Here is a 14,254-nt window from a genome sequence, read left to right as displayed (position 1 = left end):
CTATTATATCTATAAAAGTGAGAACTTGTGTGTGTGTGTGTGTGTGTGAGAGAGAGAGAGAGAACAATTCTTAACCTACATACTCAACAAATTTTTTACCTACAGTTTAGAAAATTTGTATATAGGGTATTCAGACATATGGAAATATATCTAGCATAATCTATCTATTATAACTACAAAAGTTAGAATGTGTGTGTGAGAGAGAGAGAGAGAACAATTCTAAACCTATATATTCAACAAATTTTTTATCTACAGATTTGAAACTTTGTATATAGGGTATTCAGACATATGGAAATATATCTAGCATAATCTATCTATTTTATCTATAAAAGTGAGAATGCGTGTGTGTGAGATAGCGAGAGAGAGAGAGAGAAAAAGAGAGAGATAAAAATTCTCAACCTATACATTCAACAAATTTTTTATCCACAGATTTGAACATTTGTATATAGGGTGTTCAGACATATAGAAATATATCTAGCATAATCTATCTATTATATGTATAAAAGTGAGAATGTGTGTGTGTGTGAGAGAGAGGACAATTGTCAACCTATGTATACAACAAATTTTTTATCTACAGATTTCAAAATTTGTATATTGGGCATTCAGACATATTTCAATATATCTGGCATAATCTGTCTATTATATCTATAAAAGTGAGAATGTGTGTGATAGAGAGAGAGAGAACAATTCTCAACCTATATACTCAACAAATTTTTTATCTACAGATTTGAAAATTTGTATATAGGGTATTCAGACATATGGAAATATATCTAGCATAATCTATTATATCTATAAAAGTGAGAATGTGTGTGTGTGTGTGAGAGAGAGAGAGAGAGAGAGAGAGAACAATTCTCAACCCATATACTCAACAAATTCTTTATCTACAGATTTTAAAATTTGTATATAGAGTATTCATACAAATAGAAATATATCTAGGATAATCTTTCTATTATATCTATAAAAGTGAGAATGTGTGTGTGTGAGCGAGAGAGAGAGAGAGAGAGAGAGAGAGAACAGTTCTCAACCTATACATTCAACAAATTTTTATATATAGGGTATTCAGAAATATCGAAATATATCTAGCATAATCTATTATATCTTTAAAAGTTAGAATGTGTGTGTGAGAGATAGAGAGAACAATTCTCAACCTATGCACTCTACAAATTTTTTATCTACAAATTAGAAAATTTGTATATAGGGTATTCACACATATGGAAATATATCTAGCATAATCTATCTATTATATCTATAAAAGTTAGAATGTGTGTGTGAGGTAGCCAGAGAGAGAGAGAGAGAGAGTAAGAACAATTTTCAACCTATATATTCAACAAATATTTGATCTACAGATTAGAAAATTTGTATATAGGGTATTCAGACATATGGAAATATATCTAGCATAATCTATCTATTATATCTCTAAAATTGAGAATGTGTGTGTGAGAGAGAGAGAGAGAACAATTTTCAACCTATATACTCAACAAATTTTTTTATCTACAGATTTGAAAATTTGTATATAGGGTATTCAGACATATGGAAATATATCTAGAGTAATCTATCTATTATATCTATAAAAGTGAGAATGCGTGTGTGTGTGAGAGAGAGCGACACAGAACAATTCTCAACCTATATATTCAACAAATTTTTTATGTACAGATCTGAAATATCACATTTGTATAGAAGTAGAAATCTTGATACCTACTCTGATACCTAATAAAAGAAAGGACACTCTTTAGGGCGGATTTTGATTATAACAAGTCACTAATTAGAAATTATAATAAACATTCTAATAATTTAAGAATTTTACCAAAATAAAATTGCATGGTAATCACCCAATTTCTGCCACAAAATTTTGATTGGCAGAACTCATAAACATAAAATATATATTTTCTAATTTCATCTTTTTTTTTTTCTTTTTACATAATCTGGTTTGATGTTTTCCCAAATATTCAAATCACTATATTTTGCTGCTTAATATCAAATACAGCAACTGAGTTATTTTTATGCATCAAACAATTACATTTTCTCATTCATCCAAACTAATCACTGAACATCAATTTCATATTTTCTTCACTAAAATATTACTGTGCTTGATGTCATCAAGTGGAGCGGATCATTTTTTTTTCATTTGTTCACACATTTTTCCAATTTATATATATTTTAAAGATTCTTAGCCTATGTCATTGCATACCAATCTGTTTATTAAAAGTTAAGGTTCACTGTAAACACATATGTTACACCAAAATAAAAACGCTTCAGATAATGTCTTGATATTCAATTCAGTTTCTCACATGACATCTTATGAAGTTAGTAGAAATGTTACAGACTTTTGAATCTCAAACACTTTCAATACTGTGCACTGATATTTTCTTTTTTGCAATATAAGCACATTCATGATTTTTTTTACAAACGTTAAAAACTTTCACATTGTGTAGCAATATACTGAAACAATTATAAAAATATTTGTTTTTATTTTGAATGATGCAGGGCATCTGAAGAGAGATTTTTCTAACAAAATGAAAGTATAATTTTTAGCAATAGGTATCTAGGAAAAGGCCACTACATATGTTATAAGTTCCAAATTTCCACAACCTGGCAAATACTGGTACATGCTAGCAAATTTAGATTTGCAATTACAAAATATGATTCTAATTTTTTCCTTTGCTCTTTATTCTAACACTACACTAAGTTTACTGTGTTATTTCGCTACAGTTGATATTGTGTAGAACAATAAGAAAATCATAGTGAACAATGCATTCAACAAATTTCACACACATTTCTAGATACCTATATCTAATAAGTTCAAAAGAAAGGACACACTTAGGGAGGTATTTTGGTGGTCAAGTCACTAAAAAGAGATTAGCTGGTTTCCCGGCATAGCCCAGGATATAATAAAGATTGACTGAAATACATGTTCTAGCTGGTTTCTAGGCGTTGCCAGGGATGTAATATAGACACATTATGTTGTATATTACCTGTTCTCTTCTCCCTAAGGTAAAACAATTTCATATACATGCTGTAAATTACCTATGCTAGGGATAAAACATGAACAATATCAGTCCTAGGGTAGATAAAACAAATAATACATAGAGATGAAAGATTCCTCTCCCCTAAGAATCAAACATATGTTCAATATCTGCTTTTGTTTTTTCATTGTTTATACGGTCCCGAGCAACGCCGGGTAGCCCTGCTAGTCTATATATATAAAAGCCAAACGTCTGTGTGTATGTATGTTTGTTTGTAACGCTAAAACTTTTGAAAGACGGAACCAAACTTGACAAATTTGGTATCATATCGAAGCCCCATCACCCGGATGACAAATATCGAAATTTCACGTCAAACGGACCACTAGAAGTTGGTCAACTGATCAGTTATCTTCGAGGGGGGCCCCCAAAAAAACCTGTCATTATCTATATATATAAAAGACAAATGTTTGTTTGTAACGCTAAAACTTGAGATGAAAGATTCCTCTCCCCTAAGAATAAAACATATGTTCAATATCTGCTTTTGTTTTTTCATTGTTTATACGGTCCCGAGCAACGCCGGGTAGCCCTGCTAGTATAATAATAAAAATTAAATACGTTTGCTTTTTATTTGGTCTATTTTAATGTTTATTATTTATTAATCGGTGGCCCTATACAATTATAAACATTTTTATATGATCCTATAAAGTTTTACATTTTGTCCGGCCCTATAAAATTGTGAATGTTATAAAATTATGAATGTTATAAAATTATGATTTTTTTTAAATGTGGATCCCATGAAATCTCTCGGTTCTCACGTGGTCCTATAAGATTATAAATTTTTATGTAGTCCTATAAAATCGTATTCCATATACAATCGTTCGGGCCTATAAAATTTCATATTTTGAACTAGCTTTATGAAATTATTTTGTCCTATAAAATTGTGAATATTTAATGTGGCCTTTATAAAATTATGAATATTTAATGTGGCCTTTATAAAATTATGAATATTTTTTTGTGTGATCACATAAAATCATTCGGTTCTATAAAATTATGTATTCTTCATGTGGGTCTTGTAAAATCGTTCAGTCCTAATGAGTCCCTATTAGATTATGGACTTTTATATGGCCCTATAAAATGGTGTGATCATATGCAATCGTTTGGTACTATAAAATCATTTTTTTTTTTTTTTGCGGAAGTCCGTGACGCAGACTGGCTGTCAAATAAATTTCCATGATAAATAATAGAAATAAATAAATGAAAAATAAAACAGACAAAGAAAAGCCTCGTTGTACATGTTTCTTTTTATTTTCTCTCCTGAAGAGGAGATTCTACTCTCGAAAATTAGGGACATCAACACTTACCATCTTGTACAACACATTATGTTGGTAAATAAACGTAATATAATTAAAAATTATTGAAAATTCTTACTAATATTGTCATTATACTTTTATATGCTAACTCATGTCCACGGTGTTTCCTACAAACCACATTAATATAGCCTTCAAACACAGCTCCTTTCACATTTTATTTATTTATTTTTCAGTTTTGTTAGCTATTTTTGGTTGTTTTTTTTTATTTTAATTTTTATATTCGATTAGCAGCCGGCCTGGCATTACGCTTAAATATTATATTTTAATTCATGCAGATTTTGTATTTATTATTATATATCCAATTCTCTATCGATTATAATAAATTATAATAATATTAAACATAATATATAGTAGTGATTTCAAAAGTAAAAAAAAATGTATGCCATCAGTTAGAATCGAAACCAAAACATTTAGCTCTAAATAAATGTAATATTATTGAACATTCCTTCTAATATTCTAACTTGTCCATGGTGTTCCCCACAAACAGCATTGATATAGCCTTCAAACACAACTCCTTTCACACTACGTACAATGCTTCAAGCAAACTACAACATCCTTTCATTTTTTTTTTTATATATTTTTTTACTGGGAATTTTTTTTATCTTATTTTTTTGTTTTTGCTTTCAGTTGACAAAATTACCTACAAACCTGCAATCTTTAATCAGAAAAGGCAATCTGAGTCTTTTGCAGCAGGAGTATTTTACTTACATCCAAAATGTCTTAGCAGGTGTTAATCAGTCGGAATCCACAAAGAAGATATTTAACGAAACACAGTAAGTCCACCATTTTTCCTGTGTGTTGTTGGCATTTTATTTTTTGTTTTTTGTTTTGACATTTTTACTTTAGGGTGGCAAAGTAAGGGAGATAACAAATATTTCAATGATTGATTTTAACATCTTGCATTTTGGCGCCGTTGGGGTTTTTACTTTAGCACCAAAATCAAGAGTGTAAACTATTCTTGTAATGACCTTTTTCCGACTGATGCCGTATAATGCTGGTGCTGTGCAGTTCTAGGAGGTCCATCCTCTCAAGCTTTGCGTTCTTTCTTTATTACTAATCGCCTGAGGCACACCTAATGAAGAATACAGAGCTTCCCAGGCATTTTTTGCTGGCCAGAGTGCTCCTCCTTGAGAGCGCTGGCTTTCCAATCCTTGTGTCTAATCCAATCTACCCTCTCAGGTTTTGTCTCCTTTCTTTGAGAAGGGATTAGTTTATTACTAATCATCTGAGTCACCCCTAATGGAGAATATAGGGCTTCCCAGGCATTTTTTTGCAGGCCAGAGTGCTCCTCCTCGAGAGCACTGGCTTTCCAATTTCACTTTCCTGATCTTTGTGTCTAATCTAATCCTACCCCCACTGTGATATTGAAATAAATATGTTCATCTTGAAAAAAAAAAAAAAAAAAAATGAAATATAGGTTGTTGCATTGCCTCCCCTTCTATACACAATTACACAAACTCTCACTAGAGGGCGTTTACAAAACTGAATTATCTCCCCTTTGGTAATTTCGAGGGCGATACCATCCATGTTATAAAAAGTGCTGCATAGCAAATTCACTTCTTTTTCTTTCAGATCTAATTTTGGAAGACAACAACTCTTTTCTTATCTGGACTAGCTTGCTTGGTGCTATCAGATCAGGCTGTCTAAAGATACTAACTTCCTGAATTCAAAGGCATAAAACATTGATGTTATTGTTTTCCCTCCTTTCTCTTCGCAAAACTCAATCATGTTCTGCAAGATTAAGAATATAAACAACAACTTTCCACTGCGAAATAACCAAAGGAAACACCATGAATAAATATATGCAGATATAAAGAGCCTGAAGCGTAAAAACTGCTTCCAAAATTACTGGATTCGGCATTAAATAAACCGGAAGGGTTGGTATTAGTGATGGGACTTTTTTCCCGATTCCGATACAATTACCGATTCCGATTATTTATAAATCTCTAAATATTTAACTATAAAGCTGTTATTTTTTTCTGGATTACCATAAAAATGCATGTTAAATGTGCAGGTATTTTCTCAAACGTGAAAACATCCATGTGAGAGGGGGGGGTGATTTAGAGATTTTAGTTTTACTGGTAGTTTCAAATCAATAAAAAAAAAAAAACTCTCTCAATCCAGCTTTAGAAGAGTGAGGACGAAACCGGTCAGCTGGCCTCCCATTTTTCCCCATATTTTTAATCCTGAATATAAAAACATGTCTTCCCTTCATAATTGCAATATGGAAATTTTGTACCACACAAAAAATTATAATATATATATTAGTGATGGGACGATTCCAATATTTTTCTTGATTCCGATACGATTATCAATTCTGATCCCGATTCTTAATAAATCCCTAAATATTTATCTATAGAGGTGTTACTGTTCCCTAATTACAATAAAAATGGATGGTAAATGTGCCGATATTTTTCTAAATGTAAAAACACACCGTAGCTTTTGATTTAAAATTTTTAGTTTTAAATCAATGAAAATTTGTTATTTCATTATTACTATTAGCAGTGCAAGATTTTGTTTTTAACAAAATTAAATAAAAAAGATAATTAAAGGAATCGTTTTTGGAATCGGAAAACAGGAACACATTTTTTTCCGATTCCAATACTCCCAACAGTTCTGCTTTTTCTGATTCCCAATTTTGATTAATCGTCCCAATGCTAGTTGATAAACACAAAACAACCAAACCAAACACCATAAATAAATATTTGGAGATACAAAGAACTTGAAGCATAAAAACTTGGACTAAAACAGCTGAGCCTGAAAATGGTTGATACGCCGCAGACGCTGTTGGACAAAATTTTTTCTTGCATTTTTTTTTTCTGACAGTTGCATTTAACATTTACCGGGCTAAGATATGGTGCTGTGTAATTCTAGGAAGTCCATACTTCAAAACTTTCTTGTGGAGGTTCCATGTTTGACAAGCTTCTGGGCTTGACCTTTAATCCCGATCTGAAATGGAACACATACATCAAATCTGTTGCCAAGATCGCTGGAAAGATGGTGGGATGCTTCTATCGCTCTAGTAGATATCTCACTGCTGATGCAATTCTCTATCTATATAAGAATCAAGTATGTCCAAGGATGGAGTACTGCTGCCACAGCTGGGCAGGAACTACTAGAAGCAGCTTATCCTGCCTTGACAGAGTTCAAAATAGACTTCGTAGCTTAGTAGGGGATGCCCTTTTCTCTTCCCAGCCATCTCTTTCCCACAGAAGAGACGTTGCGAGCCTGTCTTTGTTTTATCGTTATTTTCATGGCAAGTACTCATCTGAGCTCCAGTCTCTAATCCCCCCCCTGCCAATATTTCATGAAAAATACCCGTCTAGCTGAAACGACTGTCAATAATTTTCCCTACTCTTTATCTGTGCCTAAATCAAAACATAGATTCCATGAACAACTGCACGCCTGTGGAACTCTCTTCCGTTTACTTACTTTCCAGCTGACTATAACTTGGTTGTCTTCAAGTCCAATGTAAACAAATTCTTGATGAGCCGCCCCCTTAAATAATCCAATTTACCAAATTTCCATCACTAACGATTACTACAATATTAATCCATTGACTACTGTATATTCTATAATCCTTACCCTCGAGTGGCCTCTGTGCCTTGATAAGTGGTGACTTCTATGTAAAAATAAATACAAAAAAAAAAAAGAAAAGAATTACTGGCTCTCTTGGAGAACAGAGTTAGTTTATTACTAATCTCCTGAAGTGATCTTACTGGGAAATGCTGATGGGATGCTCTGGCATTTTTTATAGGCCAGAGTTTACTTCTGTTACTGTCTAAATATAAATCTAACTCCTGTTTAATTCCCTCTCATGGTGTTTAATTAAAGGTCATCTAAATGGTTTTTCATTGCTCAAAATAAGTGATAATCCGAGGGGGCTAGGCCAGGAGAGTATGCAGGATGGGGGCAAGAAAGAAGGATAAATAAAGACCAGGGCAGAGATAGGTTAGTTTTATCCATAACAATGACGACCTTTGCTCTCTATAAATTGATTTTGTCTGTCAAGAAGCTTATAAATGCGGGTCCCGGATATGACCTTAAACTATATCCAATAAATAGAAAAGAGGCTTGCCTTTTTTCTATTGTTCTTGGCCTTCGGAAAGTGTAGTATCTGTTCTGCAGATGCTGCACTTAAGATAATTTGTACCAGTCAATGGAGGGGAAACCCTCTATATTGGGACGATTATTATTTTTGGTAACCAGAGTGCCCCCTTTTTGCCTACTTTTAGGCCACATTAAAAACGGCCTTGTGCCTAATTTGCTTTGGTGAGGAAGCAAATAAATACATTAAACTATATCCAGTGGTGAGGCCCCAGCTTGCGGGCTTTGGAGAGTGTGGAGCCACTCTTTAATTACCATTGCTCCCAGTTCCACTCTGACCCGGATTGGTAATACCTGTTAGGGTCCCAACTATGGGTTGAATAGAAACCGGCTTGAAAACAATAAATATATCGTATTAAAAAAATTTTTCTTCAAAATCTTTGGATTCGGCATTAAATAACCCGAAAAGGGTTGATATGCCGTAAAACAAAAACAGACACCCAACCAATTATAAATGCGTCGCTCGTAAAATTCTTTAGGTTTGGATATGGAACATGAATCTAGCTTGTGTTCATCAAAATAAGTGATAATCCGAGGGAGCGAGACCAGGAGATTATGCAGGATGGGGCAAGATTTCTCAACCAAGTTCTCCTAGAAGATCTTTGATCAGTAGTGCTGTGTGAGGACAAGCATTATCATGATGGAAGATGATTCCTTTTCTGTTGATTAATGATTTTCAGGTCAACATGGGGTGAGGAATGGTACGGCAGAAAAATATAAATATGAATAACGCTTTAATAATCTGAAAGAAAAAGTTATAAATTAAAGAAGCAAAAGGCTACTGAGTGGTATAAGAGATTCAAGGAAGGCAGGGAGTCTGTGAAGGATGACGAGAGGTGTGGGAGGAATAAGGAAGTCAGAACACCAGAGTTGATTGGCCAAATAAAGAATTTCATGGATAAAGACTGTCGTGTGTCTATAGAGACAATAGGTGCACAGTTTGATGTCAGTTTGGGAACTGAAGATGTGGAAGATTTGCGCAAGCATTTAAAATTGTTGTAGATTCTTGAAAATTGAAAGTATGTTATTGCTATGCATCTTATGGATTGACTGACCAATTTTTATGATTTCAGGTTCAAAATAACAGCTACAGCTTGAATTGGAATACACCCTACTAAAGCCTGATTGTTACAGCTGTTGAATTTTCAAAAATGCAATCTGGACGTGAGGACACTTTATGCAATGAAATCCTGTTTTAAACTTGGAGAAAATGCCACAGAAACGTATGGAATGCTTCAGGCTGCTTTTGGACCATCTTGCATGAATCGAGCATCAGTTTTGGAGTGGCATAAGAGATTCAAGGAGAGCAGCAAATCTGTGAGGGATGATGAAAGGTGTGGGAGGAGTAAGGAAGTCAGAACACCGGAGTTGATTGGCCAAATAAAGAATTTCATGAATAAGGACCGTCGTGCGTCTATAGATACAATAGTGCAGAGTTTGATGTCAGTGTGGGAACTGTACACACAATTATTCGCGAGGAACTCAGGATGCGGAAGATTTGCGTGAAGTTTATCTTAAAGATGCTCAGAGAAGATCAGAAAGGAAGACGTTGTCATGACAACAGGGAGATGGTCGAGCTGATCAATCAATTCAGATCTGGCAGTCCCTTGTGACTTGCTCCCTGTGACTTGGTTGTTCGCTAAACTCGCGGAAAACCTTAGAGGCTGTCGTTATGAGACAATTGAGGAGATGAAAGAAGCTGTGATGGGGGCCATTGACTTCCATGGGGCATTTTCAGAAGTTGTTGGAACGGTACAAGTGCATTGCAGCCGGAGGAGATTACTTCGAAGGGGACTAGAGTTTCATGTGTGTACTATCAATAAAAGTGCCTATACGAAAAAAAAAAGCCTGGAAACTTATTAAAGACACCTCGTACTTATCATTGCTTTTTTTTTGTTTGTTTTAATAAATGAAAACTCACTTTTTCGTCTATCGGATTTCGCTACAATAGACGTACCAAAAGTTTTCTATTGACCTAATACCTACAATGTCATGACCTTTTTGGGGAGTCGGGTGAAGAAAAGACTGTTGTTATTGTTTCAAAGTAGACCGTCTTCTCTCAAAAGAGCTGGGGGTGACTCGATCGTAGGTAGGAAAAGGGGGTTTGGTATTTTGATGCTGTATCAACAGGAAGTCAGAGTTGGGGCAGCCTATCTGCCTGTCACATTTTGATGATTGTGTGTTTGGGAACAACGTTTTAGTACGTTATTTAAAAAAAAATCGTTTTCCTGGTTATCGCCATCTTTATTTTCAACCCGAGAAGAAGAGTCCAAACACAATTGTATAAATCTGTCTCTCACTCTGTCACGCTGGTGAAGTTTTGTGATTATTACATTTTTTGTGATGACCGCTTTGATCAAGTGGACGTTTTTCTCTTTTTATTTAGTTTTTAATGTTTGTTTTTGATATTTTTTTCCTTTTCTCTCTCTTTTTTTCCTTTTCTGTTATTTTTTAAGTTTTTCCTTTCTTTTCTTTTTCCCTTTCTTTTTTTTTTTTCTGCTTATTTTTTTTTTCTTTCTGGTTTCCGTTTGTAATAACCGCTTACATTAAGTAAACGTTTCTTAACAATATCTGTTTCTATTTTTTTAGGTTTTAATATTTGTTGTTTTTTTTTGTTTCTTTGTTTGTTTTTTCTTTGTTTTTCTTGATTTTTCTTTCTTTTTAAAAATTCACTTCCGTTCATTTGTTCGCACTTTTCTCAATAACCATACTTTGGACTTTTTTTTCTGTTTTTTTTTTTTTTTAGGAAATTTTGCATAAACATTAGTCATGGTAAAAGTAAATTTATTTTTCACTCGTGGAAAGGGACCCCGCATGCTCGGCTTGTTTTTTTGTTTTGTTTTGTTTTGTTTTTTTTCTACTTATTCTTTTCCTTTCTTTCTTTTTTTTTTCTGTTCCCCTTTACAATTTGACAAGAAAGTTTTTTAAATTTTTAATTCAGATGAACCTATTATAACCAACACATTTTTGCCAACGCAAATCAAGTGTATTTATGGAAGTAACTTAAAAAATCTTGCGTTCTGGTGGCGATGAAGTCGCTGAAGGCGTTTTTCATATCGCTTAGGTCTTTGAAGCATTTCTCACGCAGAAAGTTGTCGAGATACTTGGAAAAGTGGTAGTCGGTAGGTGAGAGGTCTGGAGAGTATGGCGGATGAGACAGAGTTTCTTAGCCCAATTCATTCAACTGCTGCAGAGTCGGTTTAGTAACGTTTGGTCAGGCATTGTCGTGGAGGGGAATTGGGCTTTTGCAGTTGACTAATGCTGGGTGTTATTGTCGAAGTTTCTGATGCCTTTCATCCATTTTTTTTTTTTTTTTTTTTTTTACACAGTGATCACCACTTATCAAGGTCCGGAAGCCACTCAGGGATAAGGGTTATTGCAAGTACATTAATTTAGTGAGGAGATTTGCTGAAATGTTTACTTAAGGGGGCGGTTCATTAGGAATTTGTTAACATTGGACTTGAAGACATCCAAGTTGTAGTCCGGAGGGAAGCAGGCAGACGGAACAGAGTTCCACAGACGTGCAGTTCTAGGAAAGAAGCTTTTGATTTTGTTGACAGTATTTATCCACCGTAATGGTTTAACCTGCATTCAAAAAACTAATGGATGAGACCAGTCACAGACCACCAAACAGTCAGCATGTCCATCTTTTGGTGCAACTCTGGCTTCGGAAAGTGTCGTTGAGCTTCGTCGATGTTTAACCACTGAGCTGAGCATTGCCAGTTGTTATAAAGAACTCAATTTTCATCGCAAAGTCACAGTCCCATCAAGAAACGAGTCGTTCTTGTTGCGTAAAAGAAGGGGAGATGACTCTTCATAACGGCATTTCTTTTGGTTGTCGTTGAATTCATGAGACACCCATTTATCAAGTATTTTTGCCTTTCCAATCTCAAGTGATTGTAAATCGTCGTATACGTTATGTCTAATTCAGAAGCAAGTTATCAAACAGTTGGCTTCGACTAAGGCTCTTAATAGATTGTTGTCAACATCTTCTCAAACTAATAGTTTTAATGTTTGTTTGTTTTTTATTATTTCTTTTTTCCCCTTTTTTATTTTTTTTCTTTCTTTTTTTTTTTCTTTCTTTTTTTATTTTTTCTTTTTTTCCATTTTTTTCTATTTTTTTGTTTTTTTCCTTTGTTTTTCTTTTCTTTATTTATTTCTAGTTTCTTTTTCCTTTCTATTCTCTTTTTTTCTTTAATTTTACTTTCTTTGTTTTTTCTAATTTTTTTTTTTACAAAGGAGTCATCACTTATCAAGGCCGGGAGCCCACTCGAGGATAAGTCATAATAATTGTTAGTAGTGGAAATTTGGTAAATTCGATTACTTAAGGGGAACGGCTCATCAAGAACTTGTTTACATTGGACTTCAGTCAATCAGATTGTAGTCAGCTGGAAAGCAGGCAATCGGAAGAGAGTTCCACAAGTGTGCAGTTCTAAGAAAGAAGCTTTGTTCATGGAATCTACGATTAGACTTAGGCACAGATGAAGAGTGGGGGAAATTATTGATAGTGGTTTCAGCTATACAAGTGTTTTTCATGAAAGTTTGGCGAGGAGGGACCATAGATTGGAGCTCAGACGAGCACTTGCCAGGAAAATAACGATAAAGCAGAGACAGGCTCGCAACGACTCTTCTGTGGGAAGAGATTGCAGGGAAGAGAAAAGGGACCCTCCCCTCTGGGCTACGAAGTCTGTTTTGAACTCTGTCTAGGCAGGATAAGACCTTTCAAGCAGCTTCTGCCCAGATGTGGCAACAGTTCTCCATCCTTGGACGTACCTGGCGTTTATATTATATTTTCTTTTTCTCTTTCCTTTTCCCTTTCCTTTTCTTTCTATTTTACTTTTTTTTCTCTTTCTTTTTTTTTAAGAAAATTGCATAAATTATGGATTTTCAGCCTCCCCACTCCAATAAACAGATCTGTAATGATCTGGTTCCTGTTGCTTGCGTTATAATACTAGTTCTGTGCAGTTCTAGGAGGTTCACCCTCCCAGGCTTTGCCTTCTCTTTTTGAAAACGAATTAGTTTATAGCTAATCGCATAAAGCTCCTTAACGGGGAATGCCGACGGAGCTGCCCAGGTACATTTTGCAGGTTAGAGTGGCCCTCTTCGGGGGGGGGGGGGGGCTTCTCAACCCCACTTTCCGATTCTGACGTCACAGTTCTTGCAATTGGAGAGAACTAAATACCATTAAGCGTATTTTACGACCGGGCAACGTCAATCGGCCTGCTTAGTTAAATATATTTCTCATTCCGTGGAATTTCCACGGGCCCTGCTAGTTATAATTAACTAAAAATACCCCCCTCATCATCAGCTAGTCTTTGATATTTTTCATTTCTTTCAATCTCTTTCGTTTTTCTTCTTTTTTTATTCTCTTTCGTTTTTCTTCTTTTTTTTTGCTTTCGTTTCCCACCCCCCCTTCCATTTTTTTCGTTTTTCATTTTTTTCATTTTCTTTCGTTCCCCCTTTTCATTTTCTTCCATTTTTTCCTCCTTTAAATTTTCTTCCGTTTTTCATTTTCTTTCGTCCCCCCCTTTCATTTTCTTTCGTCTCCCCCTTTTAATTTTCTTTCGCCCCCCCCCCTTTTAATTTCTTCCGTTTTTCATTCTCTTTCGTTCCCCCCTTTTTAATTTTCTTTCGTCACCCCACTTTCATTTTCTTCCGTTTTTCATTTCTTTCCTTCTTTATCGTTTTTCCCCATTTCATTTTCTTTCGTCCTTTCCCTTAATTATCTTTCGTTCCCCCCCCCCTTCATTCTCTTTCGTTTTTCTTTCTTTTCAATCTCTTTCTCGTTTATTTTATTTTTTTTTCATTTTCCTT

The 14,254-nt window shown here is 34.5% G+C and overlaps 1 protein-coding gene across 4 annotated transcripts in view; it reads left to right on the top strand.

Moving 5' to 3' along the window:
- The window catches only part of LOC145268835 (uncharacterized), a 1,065,816-nt gene that overhangs the window by 815,107 nt on the left and 236,455 nt on the right, over positions 1 to 14,254 (top strand). For all 4 annotated transcript variants that reach the window (XM_080124499.1, XM_080124501.1, XM_080124498.1 and 1 more), the window contains one exon: positions 4,961 to 5,106. In XM_080124499.1, coding sequence (XP_079980625.1) covers positions 4,961 to 5,106 — 146 coding nt within the window. The remainder of the gene's footprint in view (positions 1 to 4,960; positions 5,107 to 14,254) is intronic.

This window comes from Euprymna scolopes, chromosome 44 (assembly GCF_053919585.1).
Source record: "Euprymna scolopes isolate OS-2025 chromosome 44, ASM5391958v1, whole genome shotgun sequence".
Lineage (NCBI taxonomy): Eukaryota > Metazoa > Mollusca > Cephalopoda > Sepiida > Sepiolidae > Euprymna > Euprymna scolopes.
The sequence above is the reverse complement of the archived record's forward strand: the minus strand, read 5'-3'. Positions and strand labels throughout refer to the sequence as shown.